The sequence below is a fragment of the Amphiura filiformis genome, chromosome 13 (assembly GCF_039555335.1).
Source record: "Amphiura filiformis chromosome 13, Afil_fr2py, whole genome shotgun sequence".
NCBI classification, from domain to species: Eukaryota; Metazoa; Echinodermata; class Ophiuroidea; order Amphilepidida; family Amphiuridae; genus Amphiura; species Amphiura filiformis.
The window spans coordinates 1,091,781-1,113,056 of record NC_092640.1 but is presented as its reverse complement, the minus strand read 5'-3'; the positions used below and the strand labels follow the sequence as shown (position 1 = coordinate 1,113,056).

The following is a 21,276-nucleotide window of genomic DNA, read 5'->3' as shown; positions in this document are numbered from 1 at the left end:
CATTCATTCATTCAATTTATTCACACATGATTTCACATATATATAGATAACAATATTTCCAAAATCATATATATATATATATAATATGTATTATATACAAAATTTAAGCATCAATAACAAAAACAAATTTAATTAAGTTGGTAACATAATGAAATGTATCTGAAGGATAATACAGAATTAAATGGTTATATTACAAATCACAATCATAATTTCGAAATTATATATAGTAGGACAAATTTATATAAAAATATTTACACCGTAAGATTATGATTAAATAGCAATTCAATTAATGATACAAATTTAATTTGTACAAAAAGTTAATTAAATTACCAGTAACTCAGTAGATTTTGAAAACGAAAGAGAATAATATGAAAGGGTGAAAAAAAACATGTGAAGGAGAGGCCAAATAAGCCCAAAGGGCTTTAAGGCTAGTCCCACCTTAGCAAATTTGAAAGTGAAATATTAGAATAGGGAGGGGTGAACATGACAAGACAGAACAGTACAAGACAGGACAAGGACGAGACAGGGCAGGGAGGGAAAGGATCAATCAGGACAGGGATAAAACAATGCAGTACCAGTCAAAAACCAAAAAAGTTGACAATGTAGTGGATCGATTTCAAATAGGCCTATTTAAAATAAGCGCACGTGCACGGTACCGAAGCCTATAGCCAAAACCAACATCAGGATTTGGCCGGCAGTAATTTGTTTAAAACATATTGAACTATTTATAAGATGAAAGAAAATGATATATGATACTTGAAAATTATATAATAGGTTTATTTTATTTAGATAAGTACTTTTTAATCAGGCGGTCCTTCAAGCTAGTTTTGAAGCTTAATATATTCTTTGAGTTTATTATATCTTTGTTTAATCCATTCCAGGTTTTAGGTCCAGATACTTTAATCGAGTATTTGATTAAATTAGATGTGTGTTTAACTGTAGTAAAATGCTCAGCATGTCTAGTGTTGTAGTTGTGAATGTCACTGTGTTTTAAAAGAAAGTTGGAGAATGATTTTGGAAGGGTTTTGTTCTCATAGCGGTACATAAAGAGACCTGTTTGTAATTTATTTATGTCAAAGATATTAAGTGTTTTAAAATTATGGAAAATTTGCTTTGTGTGGGATAGGTAACCAGAGTTGTTAATGATCTGGATTGCTCTTTTTGGAGTTTAAATAGTTTGTCCAATTTTGTAGAATTAGGAGAAGTCCATGGACAGTGGTTAAGGTCAAGGGTGTTGTCAGATATCGCCCATGCTATGTTGCTGTAGGATATGTAAGGCAGGATTAAGGTGTTGTAGAGTGAGAATAGTATATGTGTGGGTAAAATGTGATGAAGTTTTCTAAGAATCCCGATGTTCCTAGAAATTTGATTTGTAATTTTGTGGATGTGGTCTTTCCAGGAAAGATTTTTGTCAATTATTACACCTAGAAATTTTGTGTTATCTACAGGATGAATTACAGCGTTGTCTATCATAATGTGTGTTGGTGGAGTGGCGTGCTTTTGCTTTCGTTTTTGTTTGGTGAAATGGATGTAGTTAGTTTTGCTGACATTTAGGGATAGTTTGTTGGATTTGAACCAGTTTGAGACATTGACTAATTCTCGTTGAATGTGTTTATGAGAGTGTTAAGGTTTGGGTGAGATAAGAAGATGTTCAGTATCATCGTGAAAAGGACAAAGAGAGGATTTTGGATGAAGTGGGGATATCATTAACATAAAGAAGGAAGAGCAAGGGACCCAGGATAGAGCCTTGAGGAATACCACAAGAGACTGGAAGAAGATCAGAGAAATGTGAGTCAAAGGGCGTGAATTGATATCTGTTACACAGATAGCTAGAGAGAAGATTAAGGGCTGTTCCACGAATACCATAGTGTTGGAGTTTGGTAAGAAGAATGTTGTGATTGATGGTATCAAAGGCTTTGGAGAGGTCGAGGAATATGCCAATAGTGTGATGATTAAGAGCAAGAGAGGAGGAAATATTGTTGTAGATATCTAGAAGAGCAAGATCAGTGGAATGCTGTTTGCGAAAGCCATATATTGATTGTTGTGAAGAATATGAAAGTGAGAGAGAAATTTATCAATCCTATTGTAAATGATGCGTTCAAGGATCTTGGAAAAGCATGGTAGAAGAGAAATGGGACGATAATTAGAGAAGGTGTGGGGTCGCCTTTTTTGAAGACAGGGATGACTTTCGCAATCTTGAGGGCTGAAGGAAGACACCTGTAGAAAGGATTGGTTGAAAATGTGGGCTAGGGGTTTGGAGATAAGGGGAATGATATGTTTAACAATGGTTGGGCTGATGTCATCGTGGCGGAACTCTTGCCATTCTTAAACTTCTTGACAATGTCTAGGATTTCCCTTTCGTGGGTGGGATTGAGGAAGATGGAGTTAGTGTGTGGGTCCTTAACCCTAACCCTACCCGAGGTTTTTGGCTATCGGAAGGGAAAGAAGGAGCGAAAAAAGGAGAGAAGATGAAGAAGAAAGTCACTTGGCACCCCGGGATTGAACCTCGGACCCCTCGCATGCCACGCAGAAGATCCCCAGCATGTAGCTACACAGGTGGCGTTGGCCCGCCAGCGATTCCCTGGGTATATGTGACTTGGTCTGATTGCGGCATCGAGTCCCGTGGGATCCGGGCACGCAGAGCGGCTTTAACAGTGAGCTTTAGTGAGTCCTAGTTCTGTTAGGGTTAACAAGGCATATAGGGAAAATATGCATGGTCACTAACCCTAACCCTACCGAGGTTTTTGGCTATCGGAAGGAAAGAAGGAGCGAAAAGGAGAGAAGATGAAGAAGAAAGTCACTTGGCTTTTGGGATTGAACCTCGGACCCCTCGCATGCCCGCAGAAGATCCCCAGCATGTAGCTACACAGGTGGCGTTGGCCCGACCAGCGATTCCCTGGGTATATATGACTTGGTCTGATTGCGTCATCAAGTCCCGTGGAATCCGTGCACGCAGAGCGGTTTTAATAGTGAGCTTTAGTGAGTCCTAGTTCTGTTAGGGTTAAGGAAATCAGAGAAGGAAGAGGGAGAATGAATGTTTGAAGCAAGTTTAGGACCTATTTCAGCAAAAAAAGAATTAAACTCTGTGGAAATGTTACCGGGGTTGGAGATTTTTGAGGTACCATCAAAAAAATAGGAGGGGTTTTTCAATTTAGTTGTTTTGCCAAGAACGTTATTTATTGTTTGCCATGTGTTTTTGATATTATATTTATAAGTGTTAAATTTATTTGAATAATAATTCTTACAGGAAATCTTAATCAGATGAGTTAATTTGTTTCTATATTTGGCGTATTTAGTTTTATTTATTTCATTAGGGTATTTAATGAGCGACTTGTAGAGTTTATTCCTAGTTTTAATGGATTTGATAATTCCGCAGTGATCCAGGGTTTACATTGCTGGCGCTTTTTGATTTTTTCTTAACTTTGGGGAAGTGTTTATCATATATATTAGTAAATTTATCTATGAAGGCGTTATAGGATTGATCAGTAGATTGGTTATTTAGGACTTCGTCCCAATTGGTTTGATTTAGTTCAGACGTGAAAGATGTTATTGTGGTCTTAGTTATATTTCTTTTAGTATAGTAGCGATTGACTTTAGAATTAGGTACATTATTCTTATCGTTATTTATTATTTGGAATACAGGAAAGTGATCAGTGACGTCGCTAAATAGGATACCAGGAGTTATTTTATGATTCAAAATATTACAAAAGATATTATCGATTAGAGATGATTTCTTAGTGGTTACTCGGGTTGGTTTATCGATTAGTGGATAAAATGAGGAGGCATACAGTGTGTTGAGGAAATCATTTGAAACTGAGTGAGTGGATGTATTTAGTAAATCAAGGTTGAAATCACCACAAATGAAGGTTGGGAGGTGTTCTCTATTGATCAAGTTGATGGTAGTAGACAAATTAGTGATGAAGGATTGAGCTCATCTGTCAGGAGGTCTATAAATGACTCCAATTATGGTATTTTTAGTCTCACTTTCGATTTCAATGAAAATTGACTCGTAATCTTGACTAGGGATTAGATTTAGATCATCACGAACCTTAAAGTTGAGATCGTCAGATATGTACAACCCTACCCCACCTCCTCTTTTCCCAACTCTGTTGAAATGAGCAATATTATAACCATCAATGTTGATAAGAGGCGGTAGGGCATTGTTATCATTGAGCCAGGACTCACTGAATGCGATAAGTGGGAATTTATGATTAAGTGTTTTTAAATAATCAGTGATATTATCAAGGTTTTTATTTAAACTGCAGGAATTGAAGTGAATTAAACTTAGATTAGAGTTATTAAGATGTTTAGTGCGTTCATTAAATGTGTCACTACAGTAATAGTTACATTTATCGTTATTATTATTAACTTCATAATTTTTATTTAGTTCGTCATCTTTATCATTATTGTCGTTTAGATCAAAGGGATTTATGTTAAGTTTTTGAAGATATGTAAAGGAAACAGTATGATCATGATTTAGCTGATTAATTTCATGCAAAAATTCTGCATCGTCAATGATATGATTAAAGGGTAAAATCGATCCAATACAGTATTTACAGTACCAGGGTTTGGAGATGAGAGTGTGATTCTCATCAAGGATTTTTAAACAATGATCGTGAATTGATTGGTTACCACAGATGGCACAGTTGGTGGAGTTGTCCTTAGATCCTGAAAAATGTTTACAACAATGGGAACACAGCATGGGGGAACATATAAATACACTTAGAAAATACACTTACAAATAAGCTTAAATGATATAGGAAAATACCAAAGGGATACTAAATCCAAGCGAAGCAGAGCAAAAAAATCATTTATGGGGAAACAGAAAAAGTCAATTAGGCCCATATCGGTGCTTAGTTATCAAGGCAATTGCAAAGCAATTCACAGCTATATAATATAATTGGCGCATGGGTGGACAGAAGGGATTACACGCGCGAAACATGAATGCATGCAGAATACATGACTGGTGATTATGCCCTGGTACACTAACACAATATGAGCTAAAAGAAAAGTATTAAAATGATACAAAATACGGCAATTAGAGAGTATTATGCTAGTTGACAAACATAGCTACATGTTGGCAAAGTGGATTACGACCAAAGCATATTGAACGCTAGCATAAGAATCAATAAAAACAACCAATTATGTGTTCAGTCAAAAAAGCATACTGTACCCATCAAGTTTCATGCCCATACGACAGTTTTTAATAACTTGACCTGAGATTACCCCTGAGTGACCTCGGATGACCCCGTAATGACCTTCCAAAAATTTGGCAAAACCAAAGAACTATTTCATCAAAGTAATAAATCAAAACAGAAAGATGCTTCCTTTAAGAGTTATCACTCATTGAAAGTGCTATTTTGCTATACCTTACATGGAAAGCGACTATCTTAAAGTCGTCATATTTCCTTAATTCACCTTTTCGGTAAATCCCATAAGCCTTTGCGAGTACACCTGAGAACTCGTCATTTGACGTCACGCCGATCTGAGCCGATGCGCACATCGTTTATCGAACATCGTTGCTGCGCATTACAAGTCTGTGTGATGTAAAATGGCGAGTCCTCAGGTGTACTATAAAAGGCTTATGGGATTACGAAAAATAATATATGACCGATCAAGCTGTTATTTGGATATGTGATGCACAGTTGAAAATTTATTATTAAAAGATTTGGTGACCTCAGTTGACCTTTGACCTTGTATGTGACCTTTGACCTCACGAAATTGGATAAAATATGTTTGCGCTGAAAAGTCAAATTTGGCAATACCAAAGAACTATTTCATCAAACTAATAAATCAAAACAGAAAGATGCTTCCTTTACGAGTTATCACTCATTGAAAGTGCTACTTTGTTATACTTTACATGGAAAGCGACTATCTTAAAGTCGTCATATTTCCTTAATTACATGACCGATCAAGCTGTTATTTGGATATGTGATGCACAGTTGAAAATTAATTATTAAAAGATTTGGTGACCTCAGTTGACCTTTGACCTTGTATGTGACCTTTGACCTCACGAAATTGGATAAAGTATGTTGCGCTGAAAATCTAATCAGGTCGAGTACCTCTGGCCACGCAACTCCCCACCAAGTTACGTCACTGTACCCCATACGGATCTCCAGATAATCTGTTCACAAGGTATTTTGCTTATTACGCATATACTATGCAAATTAGGTACTTAATTACCATATTTTACACTCAAAATCGAATCAGGTCGAGAACCTCTGGCCCCGCTACTCCTCACCAAGTTACGTCACTGTACCCCATAAGGATCTCCAGATAAGCTGTTCACAAAGGGTTTTTTGCTTGATACGCATCAGGTCGATCGAGAACATCTGGCCGCGCTACTCCCCACCAAGTTACGTCACTGTGCCCCATACGGATCTCCAGATAAGCTGTTCACAAGGGTTTTTTTGCTTGATACGCATCAAATACGCATAAATTATGCAAATTAGGTACTTAATTAGCATATTTTGCGCTGAAAATCTAATCAATTCGAGAACATCTGGCCACGCTTACTCCCCACCAAGTTACGTCACTGTACCCCATACGAATCTCCAGATAATCTGTTCACAAGGTATTTTGCTTATTACGCATAAATTATGCAAATTAGGTACTTAATTACCATATTTTGTGCTTAAAATCTAATCAGGTCGAGACACTTTGGTCATGCTACCCCCTATAAAGTTTCCTCATCATAGCACTTACGGTTCTCAAGATATCACGTTCACAAGCTTTTTCCGAACACACACACCCCCACGCGCACACACACCCGCACCCCCACACAAATCCCCGCACACACGGACACACACACACCATAGTGATAACTAAGTCTCTCCCTGAACATTCAGGCGAGACAAAAAACGCAGTAGAAAGTGGAGACAATCTACTGACAAGATTCTTCAGGTTTTGAAGAAACTCCACCACCCTCTATAAAAAGCGCAGTAGAAAGTGGAGACAATCTACTGGCCGAGATTCTTCAGGTTTTGAAGAAACTCCACCACCCTCTATAAAAACGCAGTAGAAAGTGGAGACAAACTACTGACGAGATTCTTCAGGTTTTGAAGAAACTCCATACAAAGCATTCATTCCCCTTCTATAAAACGCAGTAGAAAGTGGAGACAATCTACTAATGATATTCTTCAAGATTTGAAGAAATTCCATACAAAGCCTCTATTTTTAAACATAAAGCAGCATAATTGGACATACCATTTTATTGGAGTATCTTTAACCATATTTAGTTAACTGATTCACCCTTCCAGCTTTTGGGAGGGGGGGTGGGCTTTCTTGGTCCATCAAGATCGAAGGAACAATTGCAAGTGCATCACTAGGAGAACTATGGACATAACAAAGGAATGAAAAAATAAGACGAAGACCTGAATGGCTGCACACCACTAAAGTGACAGCTGACTGGACAGAAACACTGAGCTTGTTGCTATAACAACATAACAACAACCCCTAAATTAAAACTGAATTGACCAGGAGACCAAAAAACCTTGTACTTGAGAATGCTCAAGTGGGAATAAGAGGATAAGCCTCTACACCTAGATGCACATGACAGCCTTGACAGCCCTGACATGTCCCCTGCTGCTGAGACAATCTAGTTTTTAAAAGATTTGCAACTTTAAAAAACGGAATTAGTTTAAAACACAATTAATCACCCATTCTTCTTTGAGACCCAATGATCAATAAACAATAATATTACATAACACAATTATATTATCCAAAGAGGTTTTAAAAATGCTGCATACATTCAAATACACAATATTGAAATTGCAAAGTTAGATAAATGCAATCCTTACAATACAAATTGAATACAAAATAACTTTACAACATGTTTGACTAATTAACTTACTTCAAATATATTGATTGCACCAAACATCAAACTAGATAATTCAATTAAAAAAAAAAATCACAAACAATTACATTTTTAGTGTGAATCCAATTCATCTCTTAAAAACCTAGATTAGCCCAGCAAACAGGGAGACTTCTGCTCATCTATGTGTCGATTTGATCCTTTCATCACAATTGAAACCCTAGCAAGTGGATATTAGTTGTTGTGGAGTTTGTTATGTTGTTATAGCAACAAACTCTTAAGTTTGGCCATTCAAATTCCCTCTTTGTTTTGGCTCATCCAATCACATTCCTTGTCAGGTCTCAATCATCTTTTGTCCAAGCCTGGCAGTTTTTTGTGCCATTTGCATAATTGCATTTTCACCTCAGTCAGTGACGATCAAATGTTCCAACCCACCCACCCACCCAGATATAAAAAAGAGTCATGCATATTCTTTATGTTCAAAGCTTTTGTCTTTCTTTCCATTTCTTATAAGGTTCGTTCATATTGAACCCCCTTTTCTCAAAACTTAAGTTAATAATCCTCTTTTACATGGGTAGGCCTACATAAGCCTCATATGTGATGCGATCAAGCAAAATCAGTCGGAACTCGGAAATATTAAATTTTCAGTTTCTTACAAAATAGTAAAAAGCATTTACAAAGCTGCATTTTGCAGAAAACTCCATTGAATTTGAACAACCAGTTCCAAAGATATGAGCAATTACAGAGTTTCCAAAACAATAGGAAAGAAAAGGAAATATTACCTTTGTTTGGCTATATCTCAAAATCAATATTTGCGAGTTCCGACTGATTTTGCTTGATCGCATCACATATATTGAATATTATGGGCTACAGGGCTCCAATAACAAAGGGATAGCCACCTTGAATAAAGCTGTTTCAGGATACTGTGTTGGTATACTGATAGCCTCTGAGTATAATATTGCCAGTGGTACTTCACCTGTCTCCCGACCCAGATGTTGAATAGTAGGGTCCACTATATTGAAAAGCTCAAATCCATCAGCTTCCAGGGGCCTCTGCCCCTACACCCCAGATAGGAATGCCCCTTACATCTTAAAGAAAACAGAAATATTCCTTGTTCTTAGCAGTGCTGTTTAAATACACACACATTTAGTAAGCACCTTGATTTGGGTATAAAATCGCATATTTTTGCATGCTTTGCGCAAAGGAATCCAATATGTATCAACTTTTACTTCAAATAGTATGAAACAGAAAAACTTATGCTCACTGCACGCACATTTTTCTTCCCCGGCACCCTCTGACTTTAACACCTTATTATTGCAGTGTACCAAATATGTGTCTCATCTATCCAGTGATATCAAAATAATAACAACATGCCAAAAACCAGATTTTTGGCTAAATAAATCATACAACCATGAATTTTCACTGATTTTTTGGATAAACATGAAAGGAAATCATTAATCTAAATCTTAGTATCAAGTTTCAAAAAATATAAATACCTCCTCACCAACCTCCTATCCTTAAAGTTCTTTTGACTACTACCCCTGGGTGGGAGGTCCAAATTTGTTTATTATATTAGTAAGATGAGAGATAACTACATATAATGCCAGTTTAACAGACAGCGAGTGATAAAGCCATAATATGCAATTTGTCAAATTTTGATTTTGTTATTCTTTACCAAAAATGATGAAACAATATTAGTAATAACAACTAGGAAGGAGCTTTGTCCATTTTAAGCCAAAAATAATGAGGTAAAATTAAAATAAACTATATATGTAAATCAGTTCCTTAGACACAAATGAATTCAATATCAAAATTGCTCTGTTGTCCTATAAACACAACAAATTTGGCTGATTTTAGTTAGGTGAAGTCATTAACTAGTTTCAATTAAAAAGATTGTACATTATGGCTTTAAGTATTACATGAGAAATGCCCAAAAGCCTTTAAGATTCAACACTGGGGGCTAAGAGCCTTGGGAGTCCAACATGTGCCCCAAAAATATGCTTATTTTACAGATAAAATGGGGCAGGGTTGAGGGATAAAGCCCCAAAAGCCAACACTGGGCATGTCACTATATTTCAGATCTGGTAAAAATTCACAAGAATATCTGCAAATTTGGCCACAAAACAATGAAATGCATACTAAAATCAAAACGCTAATCCCTAAACCTAATCCTAAAAGTGAACACTTATCCCAAATGCTAAAATCCCTAAACCTAAATCAAAAAGCAACCCAAATACAGAATGCAACTAATCCCTAAACCTACCTAAACTGAACCAAATCATCAAAGCTAAACCAGTATCCCCAAACCTAATTTAAAACTGAACCCTAATCCAAAATGCTAATTCATCAACCTTATCCTACACTGAACCTAATCCTATAAAGGCCCTGCATGAAATTATCGATTGGCTCCAAACAAAGGATTTGAGCCGGTGTCCTTCACCGTAGTTATGGCGGAGTGCAGTCTGTAGTGTTGTGCGCCCGTAACTCAATTAGGCGATTAACCAATCACGTACCAGTAGTTAAACACAGCTTGTATGAAATCATAACCTTTGACCTAAATCAGCACTCGATAAAAACACGATATTAGAAACATATTAAAGAGTCATTTGACCGTCATTATATCTGGCGTTTCATCTTATTATGAGGTCCCCTAACGATCTTTCACTGGTGACGAGGATAAATTTAAACATTTGCCACCACTCTGAACCGACATATGTACAGACTTTTCAAGGATTGGGTAAGATTGAAACAGATTACGTCTCATCATATGAACACTGATCATGGCAAACTTCAACATCCCATCACCTTTACCACTGTCTATGTCAGATCATAATCTATCGCAAAACTGGATTAAATTTCATCAATGTTTCAAGAACTTTGAGATAGCCACAGGGATTAAGGAAAAGGCGATGAAACTCGCATAGCAACCCTGTTGTCAGTCATTGGTCAGGAAGCATTGGACACATTTAATACATTCCAATTCACTACAGATGGGGATGAAAAGAAATTTGATAAAGTCATTCGATAAATTTGAAACATACTGTAAAGGGAAGAAGAACACAACCTACGAGCGATACGTATTTAATTGTCGCACACAAAACGAGGGATAGTAATACCAAACGTAGACTTCTTAGAGAAGAAAACCTGACATTAGACAAGGCTATGTCCCTAATTAGAGCCACACAGCTGCTGCATCGGTGCAGCTTAAGCACATGACTAATACACAACAGGCGCAGGCTGCCCCAATTAACGCGATTGGCACGATGCATGCCAAATTCAAAGGGCCAGGTCAAACCAGGGCCAACCCACCTACAAACCCTCGAGCTCGAAAGACTGCCGCAACTGTGGTGGGCAATTCCCACACCCTAATGGCAATGACTGTCAAGCGAAAGGTAAAACCTGCAACTACTGCAAGAAAAAAAACATTTCGAGAAGAAATGTAGGGGAAAAGCGTACGCACGCGCGAATATGGTGACTGAGGAAGGCGATATTGATCAAGACAGTGAATCTGAGCAAGAATATGCATACATTCTCAGCAACAGATCTGAAGACGAGATAGACGAAGAAAAACAGCCGCGAGTACCAATAACCATTAATGGCCAACAGACCATAGTAATAGTAGACTCCGGCGCGACTGTCAATGTCATGACCAAGAAACAATATGATGATTTGATCATCAAACCCAAATTGCAGCGGTCAACCAAGAAAATTTTTGCGTATGGCGCTAAGAAACAACTATACACATACGGCAAAATACCTGTTGTCATCTTCTGTAACAACACCCGCATAGACACAGAATTTCATGTTGTCCGAGCAATAGGAGTAAGTGACCCGCTTTTGTGCTACAGCAGCGCAAAGAAACTGAAAATCATTGAGATACACGTCTTGCACTCTGTTGACACTTCAAGTTCAGAGATGTGCATAGAAGAACTTGTGCAAAGCTATGATGATCGGTTCACAGGCCTCGGCAAGTTGTCTGATACCAAGTGTAAACTCCATGTAAATGATGATATTCAGCCGATCACACAACCACACCGCCGCATACCCTTTCCAGTGAGAAAGCAAGTGGAGGCTGAGCTAGAAAGACTGAAAAGCCTGGATGTCATTGAAGCTGTGTCGGATACGCCAACACCATGGATATCTCACCCATTCGGGTTGTAAAGAAACCTAAAAGCCCTGATGAGATACGCCTATGCATAGACATGCGTGCCCCAACAAAGCAATACAACGCGAAGGCGTCATGTCACCCCAACGGTTGGCGACATCATCATAAACTTGAATGGTGCCACCGTCTTCTCTAAGCTGGACTTAAAGAATGGATACCATCAGATAGAACTGGATAAAGAATCACGGTATCTCACAGTCTTCTCAACACATGTTGGACTATTTCAGTTTAAAAGACTGAATTTTGGTGTCAACAGAGCGGCTGAACAGTTCCAGAATCTGATCCAATCAGCTTTGGCAGGATTACCAGGCGTCATCAACATCAGCGATGATATCCTTGTGTACGCGAAAGATCCGCAGTAACACAAGCAATGCCTCGCAAACTGTCTACAACGACTGCGCGAAAGAAACTTGACACTAACAAGAACAAGTGTGCCTTCAACAAAGAAAAGATTGAATTCTTTGGTCATGTTTTCAGTGCTGCTGGAATCTCTCCTTCACCAGATAAAGTTGAGAGCTTGCAAAATGCAGCGCCACCAACCAGCAAGGAAGAGGTCCGCAGCTTCTTAGGACTCGCTACATACTGCTCGCGATTCATCCCGCGACTAGCCATGATCTCTGAACCACTGCGGTTATTGATAAAGGACGTGACACCATGGACCTGGGGACAGAAACAAGAAAGCGCCCTCAAGCAGATCAAAGAGTCCATAACCGAACATTGCAATATGGCCTACTTTAATCCACACGCACGCACGGAGGTGGTTGTTGACGCGAGCCCAGTGGGACTTTGCGCAATGCTCGTGCAACTTGATGACACTAATAACGCATGAACTGTAGTCTCCCTAGCCAGCCGGTCGCTGACCGAGGTTGAACAACGTTATTCGCATAAGCGGAACGCGAAGCCTTGGCAGCAGCATGGGGCTGTCGGCATTTCCACTTGTACTTATACGGTAGTGAATTTACCATTGTGACTGACCACAAACCACTGGTACCGCTATTTAACAATGTACACTCTAAACCACCTTACCGTGTTGAGAAGCTCATCTTGAAACTACAGCAGTACACTTACGAAGTTGTATACCGCCCTGGCAAGAATAATCCAGCAGATTACCTCTCTCGCCATCCACTCTCCAGCACCGCACCGGAAATGGACACAGACGAACATGTTAACTTTATTCTTAATAGTGCCATTCCCGAGTCTGTGAGTTTGAAAGACATTCAAGAAGCTATTGAAACAGACGAAACTCTACAGCGATGTAAGCAGGCACACCGCTTTAACTTATGGCAGAAAGAAATCGCCGTTGCAACAGGGGATGTCAATTCTAAATGTTGACACTTCTAAATCGCGTAAAAGATGAGATCACAGAAACCTCATCTGATGTCTTACTTCGCAATGATAGGATCATAGTACCTCAATCGCTGCGCCAAAAGGTCATCGACCTAGCACACGAAGGCCATTTGGGAGTGGTCAAAACAAAGCAGCTACTTCGACAGAAAGTATGGTTTCGAGGATAGACAAGAAAGTCGAGGAAACCATTGCAAAATGCATACCGTGTCAAGCAACACACATAGACAACAGTCATGAAGAATAATAATAATAATAATGAGAGATTTAATATAGCGCCCAACGCAAATAGCCTCTGGGCGCTTTACAAAACATAAAACCTAGGGAACAAAAAAATTTAAAAACAATATATAGCCTAACTTAAAGGGGGGTAACCCTATCGGTTTAGGATTCTCTTCAAACTTACACACAATGTCAAATATTGTCCCCTTTATCAATCTATGTGAGAAATGACTGAGCAGTTTTGTTAAACATTGTGAACTCCAGGAGATAATTTAGTTCAGAACCAATGTCTCATTGAAAGAGGCTCAATTAGTTGTTGCAAGTTTCCAGTTAAAAAAAAAATGTTTCAAGTATGATCAGAAAACTTTTAGCGAAAAGCTATTTTTGTAATTGATCCAAATCATTTGGCATGTGTAACTGTTCCAGCTGATATGAACTACATGTGAATCAGAGAATTGGCACTTTTGAGAAACACACATTTCACTATGTTGTTTACAAATAACTTTATTGTGAATTACCAGTTATCTTCATTATGTACATGTCATTCTCATATTCATTCATTATGCATTACTTCATACACGCCATGCTTTCTACAACTTTGCGTCTGATTTTTCTCCTACTGGCTATCTACCTTCTGATCACGCTGCTGTCAAATGTTTACTAGATATTGGTAGACCTGATCCAGTGAAGATGGAAATAAAGATGCGCAAACTTCGTGATATAGACCTAGACGCCTTCCGTAGTGATATCTTAAACTCATCATTACATTTGTCACCTGCTTCGGATCTGGATCAATTAGTAACACAATATGATTCTGTTCTGTGTAATTTACAAGACAAACATGCCCCTCTTATAACTCGGAAAATAACTTGTCGGCCGCACGCACCTTGGTATAATGAGGAGTTACGCAAAGTGAAACAACAAGTGCGTCGCTGTGAGCGCCGCTGGCATTCTACTAAACTGGAAATTCATAGACAGATCTTCAAAGAAGAGTCTAATCGTTATCACCAACTTATTAAACACGCCAAGCGAGATTATCATGTTATGCAATTGGAAGGATGCGACTCTCGCCAGCTGTTTAAAAAAGGTTGACAGTTTATGTACCCCTAAATCTACAAAGGTTCTACCTGCCGACACATCCAATGTTCCACTTGTTGACCGGTTCTCAAGTTACTTTGTTGACAAAATCAAGCATATCAGTGAGGAATTTAAGAACTTGCCTTCTACTACTGCTATTTCAACAGATATTTGTGAATCTACTACAGCCATCTTCTCTGGATTTAAACCTCTTTCTGAGGAAGATGTTAGGAACATCATCATGAAATCCCCCTCTTCGACATGTTTGATCCAATACCGATTTGGCTCCTTAAAAAATGTCTCGATGAAATTGCTCCAATCATCACCAAAATTGTGAATTTATCACTCAACAATGGAAAATTTCCAGACGATTTAAAACATGCTCAAATTGTTCCTCTGATCAAGAAACCTGGTTTAGATCCGGAGACACTAAAAACTACCGCCTGTTGCAAATTTAAAGTTTCTTTCAAAGACAATCGAAGCGTGCATGTACTTCACAGATACAAAGTTACCTTCTTGAGAACAATTTAAATGGCAAAATGCAAAGTGCTTATAGATCTAATCACAGCACAGAGACTGCATTGTTACGTGTCTTCAATGACTTGTTACTTGCTGCAGATAAGGGCCAGGAGGCCGTTCTGATTCTTTTGGATTATTCAGCAGCATTTGACACTATTAATCACGACATTTTATTCCACGTCTCTCTGATAAAATGCGGCATAACTGGATCTGCTCTAAATTGGTTCCAGTCATATTTTACAAATCGTTCTCAGTCGATAGTTATTGATGGCAAGGAATCTTCTGTTCATGTTCTTGATGAGGGTGTACCTCAAGGTTCTGTTATTGGTCCTTTAGGTTTCACAATGTACTCATCCCCTTTGGAAAGCAAAATTGATGCTCACGGAATTAGTAGAATGATCTATGCAGATGACACACAGGTTTATGTTATTTTGAAAGATGATAAATCATCAGCTACAATTTCAGGATTGGAACTATGTGTTAGGGATATTAAAAACTGGTCTACTGCTAATCATCTAAAGTTAAATCAAGACAAAACTGAAGTTCTTCATATTACATCACGCTTCAGATCCAGTGATAGTATTCCAACTGTGTGTATCGGCGATGCTCAGATTGAACCATCTTTAAATGCGCGCAATCTTGGTGTTCTGTTTGAAAATGATCTAAACATGGCATCTCATATAAATAATATTTGTCGATCTGCCTCTCATGCTCTTTACAAAATTAGCAGAATTCGTCAATATCTTGATCAACATACTACAGAAAAACTTGTTCATGCCTTCAGTAGCGTGTCGTTTGGATAATAACAACGGTTTACTTTATGGTCTTCCTGATTCACAAATATCTAAGCTTCAACGCATTCAGAACTCAGCCGCCAGACTTGTAACACTTACAAAATCTCGTGATCATATATCTCCAATCCTCCGCGAACTACACTGGCTACCTATCAAATCCCGCATAACGTATAAGATTCTTCTTCTTACCTACAAATCTCTTCATGGACTTGCACCTCTTTATTTACAAGAACTTCTTCATGAATATAAGCCTACACGCAATCTTCGCTCTACTTCTCAATTTCTTCTTGTAACTCCACCAGTGTCAACTCAATCTTATGGTCAACGTTCATTTTCTTCTGTTGCAGCTGAGCTCTGGAACAATCTTCCTTACAATATTAAAATATCTAAGACAGCTGTTGATCAATTCAAATGCTCTGTGAAAACATACTTGTTTAATGTTAAAAATGTTTAATGCTTCATTTCTATATCATGCCTGTAACCATGGTTACATTTTAAACTTGTTGTTCTGTTATTTGTATACAGTGTTTTTTATGTAGCGCTTTGAGACTTAATTGTGTATTGCGCTTTATAAGCATGGTTTTATTATTATTATTATTATTATTATTCATATCATTCATTCATACAGATCATCGTCATATCATCTACATGATAAGTAAATCAATTTGTATGATATTTGTGTGTACTGGTAAACATTATTTTATCATTATATTGTGCATCTCCAAAAGATGAGAGGGATGTAGTGTTGTGCGCCCGTAACTCAATTAGGCGATTAACCAATCACGTACCAGTAGTTAAACACAGCTTGTATGAAATCATAACCTTTGACCTAAATCAGCACTCGATATAAACACAATATTAGAAACATATTACCGAGTCATTTGACCGTCATTATATCTGGCGTTTCATCTTATTATGAGGTCCCCAACGATCTTTCACAGTCCATTCAATCAAATGTTGTCATCAACCTATTTGATCGTAGTGCAGGGTTATGTGTGTGAGACGAACTGTCACGGTAGATCACAATCATGCTTTTTTGAATGCATTTGAGTAGTCCGCCATATTTACGGGATGATACGTCACATGCAAGGCCTCTATATGCTAAACCATTATCCCTTAACCTTATTCTGAAAATGTTAATCCCTAAATCTAATCCAAAACTGAAACTAATCCTAAATGCTAAACCATTATCTCTTAACCAAATGCCTTTAAGTTAAAACTGATCCCTAATCCAAAATGCAAAATGAAAATCCTAAACGTAATCCTAAACTGATTAGTATTCTAATGCTTAACCATTATCCATAATTCAAATGCTTAACTAAACCCTAAACCTAATTGTAAACTGAACACTAAAAACCTGATTGCAAACTGAACCCATACCCCAAGTGTATTCCCTAAACTTATACTGACCTAATCCAATCTCATCCAGAACTGAACCTGTATCTTAAATGTTACACCAGTGTCCCTAAACATAGGGTTACACTGATCCATATATCTCAATTATAAGGTTTTTTAAATGCTAATCCTTTAACCTAACCCTATCTCCTAAAACTAAATAAAAACAGAACCCATCCTAAATTTGCAAAAATAAACCTGACCCTAAACTAAGTCCTTATCCCAAATGATAATCCCTAATCACTGTACCTAATTCTAAACTGAACAATAAACTCTAATCCCTACATCTGATCATAAACTGGACCAATCCAAAATTGATCATAAGTTTGCAAAATAATCCATATATATATGGACCTAAACTAAGTTTTTATCTCAAATTCTAAACCATAATCAGTGAATCTAATCCTAAACTGAAACCTAAAATCATAAATATTCAGACCATATCCCTAAATCCAATATAACACAAAAATGTTTAAGTGACCGCCCATATTTTGGCCCAGTCAAAGAAAATTCTGGCTTGCTTTGTGGCCCTAACCAAGTCCCAACCACAAATCAAGTTCCCGCTCTCCTTTCTATAACTCCAATCCTAAACTGCATGGATATGAGCTTGAATCAAATGTGCAACCCTAATCACTAAACTTGATTATACTGCATATGATATAAGACTAAAGCAAACAAGACTAAATCTGACCAAGCTGGTTGTCACAGCTACTAAAGACAGACAGCAGAAAGTAATATAAAAATATAAAAAGTATCAAACTTACTGCAACCGATTGTGTAACCTCTGGTGTTATATTCCAAACAAGTGTACAATGTAGCTTTAACTTAAAATTCCAAATAGGTGAGCTATAGTACAAACTTACTAACTTCCACTAAGATAGAGCGAAGCAATGATATTTGGGTCAAAGAGATACATGTATATTTCATATGCATGTAAACTACGCTGTACTATAGGCCTACACATTAAGTAGCACAAACAATGCTGGAATCAGCTAGGGTGTATTTCCTCGATCTGATTGGCACCGGTATATGATTGGCCTATCTTAGCAGCACCCTCATAGGCTAACCAATGAACATGATCAAGGTGGCACAGACAGCTAGGATGTAATTCGCTTCACGTGACTGTGACTGACATGTTTGTCAACGTACAGGTTGTATGGTCTTTTTGTGTGTTTGTGTTCAATCTAACCATGCATAGCTAAATACAAAGTCAAGTTCAATGGAACATAGTTGCCATAGAGTGGCTTACACACAATTTGGGCTACTTTTAAATGTTGAACACCCTATATACTTATTGCACCATTTTTGGCACCTGTTTGGCATTTGTATGTGGTAAATTGTGCCTTGTGATATAAGTGGTATGGAGTCAGCACATTCAAAATTCAAGGGCGTAAACCACCAAATAACTTCTCCATTGAAAAGCACGTAGAAATCAACTTTTTTAAGCGGCGTTTTCTACCAGGCGTGACAATTTTTTTCACTTTTTAACGTCATCCCTGTATTAATTAAGGACTGAAATTTCATTTTAGCTTCAATTTTGGGGAACTTTACAGATTCAGTTTTTGATTAAAAAATGTTGAAAAGCGACGCCGCTATTTCAACGCCAAAACTAGCATTAAAACTTGTTCCGTTAGCAGTAATTCGGACAGGGCCTACTTTTCTTGTGAAATCGATTTGTATAATTTCATATCTATTTTAGTCATTAATAGGTTAGCATCTTTCATTTAAATCAGAACATGCCAACCTCACGAAGAACATGGTCCCTAAGGACACCACATTGTCTCCAGTAGCCATATACTTTTAACCGAACTCATCACCATTGCACCTTTCGGCAAGAGTGATTTGGTGTCATCGCCCTCAAAGCAAGGAATTACATATTTTGGGCTACTATTGAATGACACTGATAAACCATTTCTGTTACCTGATTTGGCTTGTGTCATTCAGTAACTATAAATGGTAAAAGTTTGGCTCCTTTCCAACTTTGCATTTAGTGAACAAAGTGGCAAAACTCTGAAATCAGAGTATTCACATCAAAGCAAGGGAATGTTACAATCAAAGTTAATAGCGTAAGACCCTAAGGCTCATGTCATCTTGTGAGAATAATTTTATGGCTTAAAGTGTTGGGTTTTTTTTTTTTTCAAATCAGTTTAGGAAAATCTATGGTGAAAATGAATTCTTGGATTCTCACCATATTTCTAGGCCTGCCACCAATTCTAGATCAAGTCATTACCATATTTGAAACACCTTCAATATTAATTTGCAGTACCTTAAGGGGGTACTACACCCCTCGATAATTTTGTGTCAATTTTTTCATTTTTCTCAAAAACTAATAACACAGTGGTAACAAAAGTTACGTATATTATAGGGGCAAGGAATCCAATTACTACACTGGAATTTCCGTGACCCAAGATATGCGGTTCGTTATTTATGATAAGAAAAGAGGTACCGCTACAATGTACCTCATTTCCTATCATATATACTGAACCGCTTGTCTTGAGTCACTGAGATTTCAGTGTAGTAATTGGATTCCTTGCCCCAATAATATACGTAACTTTTGTTACCAGTGTGTTATTATTTTTTGAAAAATGCAAAAATAGTCACAAATTTACCACAGGGGTGTAGTACCCCCTTAAAGACATTCATAAAATGTAAATCAGTTCATTTTAGACACAATTTATTTGAACTCAGTTCATTTACACCCTCACCGTTCGAAATTATTGCATCACTATAGCCCCTCCCATGCAAAAACAATTCCTTTCAAACTAGTTTGCTATGCGAAGTTACGACCCCATTCCTGAAAATTCATCAACACCCATTCATTCCCTGTACATGCATGTATGTGCTTTTTTATGCCAACCAACTCTGTTTCAACAGAAACTATATATAATTGACAAAAAAATCATGGCTGTAAAGGGAAATATTCATGTTATAAGTGAAGAAAAGTGTTAAGAAATGAAACTGACAGCAGTTAGGTATCATGAACTAATCAACGCCATTAATTTCTTACCACTTAACTTCAATTTTAATAGTTTGCTAGCATCTATTTATTATTTGCAGTGCAGCCCATTTTGTCAATTTAGCTTCTAAACCCTAACCGCCTAAGGGCTTTTTGGCGACGGGAAGGGAAAGAAGGAAAGAATAAAGAGAGAAAAGAAAGAACGAAGTTGTGAAGTTGTTTGCTCTGGGCGGGATTCGAATCCGAGACCCCTCGCATGCCAAGCACTCGGTCAGCAACACTTTGCCATGGGTCTTGGGCTTCGCTGGCCAGCAAAACCGTGCCTATATATCACTTAGGGCGATTGCGTCATCACACCACATGGGATGCATGCACGAACAGCGCATATATCAAGTAGTACAGGGTGTACCAAAAAAGAGGCCCCTCATTGCGCCCCTTATTCTCCTATTTCTGAAAATTTAATCAAATATATTTTGGTATGTAAAAAAAAAACCTTGAGTCGTTAGCTTTAATAAACCAAAACAATTTTATCAATCAGTTCACAACTTTTGAAGATATGCTCTTTTAAAGAAATGTACCCGTTTTTCACTCTGTCCACGGAGAAGGTTTGACTACTTCAAAGATTGAAAAGGAGTACACATGACAGAGTTGGCTGTCATCATTCATTACGAATTGGATGCTGGAACATTGGGGGTTGGTACTTAGAAAACTGTGAATTGCGTAAAAATATTATTGCTAAGTGTGATTTTGATATTATGTGTCTTGTAGAAACTCATATGAAAGAAAATGATGTTATAAATGTTCCCAACTATATGTGGTTTGGTCATAATAGATCCGTTCTCCATTGTAAAGCAAGAAAAGGTTCAGGTGGCGTTGGTATCCTTGTACATAAACGTATTCTTAAATCTTTCACAATCAAAACTGTGGAAAAAACGCATGATGGTATATTGTGGTTGAAATTTACTAACAAAAGTGCCAAGGAAAGTTTTTA

General features: G+C 37.6%; 2 protein-coding genes across 2 annotated transcripts in view; one reads left to right on the top strand and one right to left on the bottom strand.

Annotated features, from left to right (window-relative positions):
* Window positions 1-18,399, bottom strand: part of LOC140168763 (uncharacterized) — a 75,042-nt gene extending 56,643 nt beyond the window's left edge. Inside the window, exon 1 of the mRNA XM_072192173.1 lies at window positions 18,094-18,399. The gene's annotated coding sequence lies outside the window, so the exon portion shown is untranslated. The remainder of the gene's footprint in view (window positions 1-18,093) is intronic.
* Window positions 11,282-11,974, top strand: LOC140168762 (uncharacterized). Its single transcript, XM_072192172.1, has one exon. It carries the CDS (start codon window positions 11,282-11,284, stop codon window positions 11,972-11,974), a length of 693 nt encoding a protein of 230 aa, XP_072048273.1.
* Window positions 18,400-21,276: the final 2,877 nt, after the last annotated feature.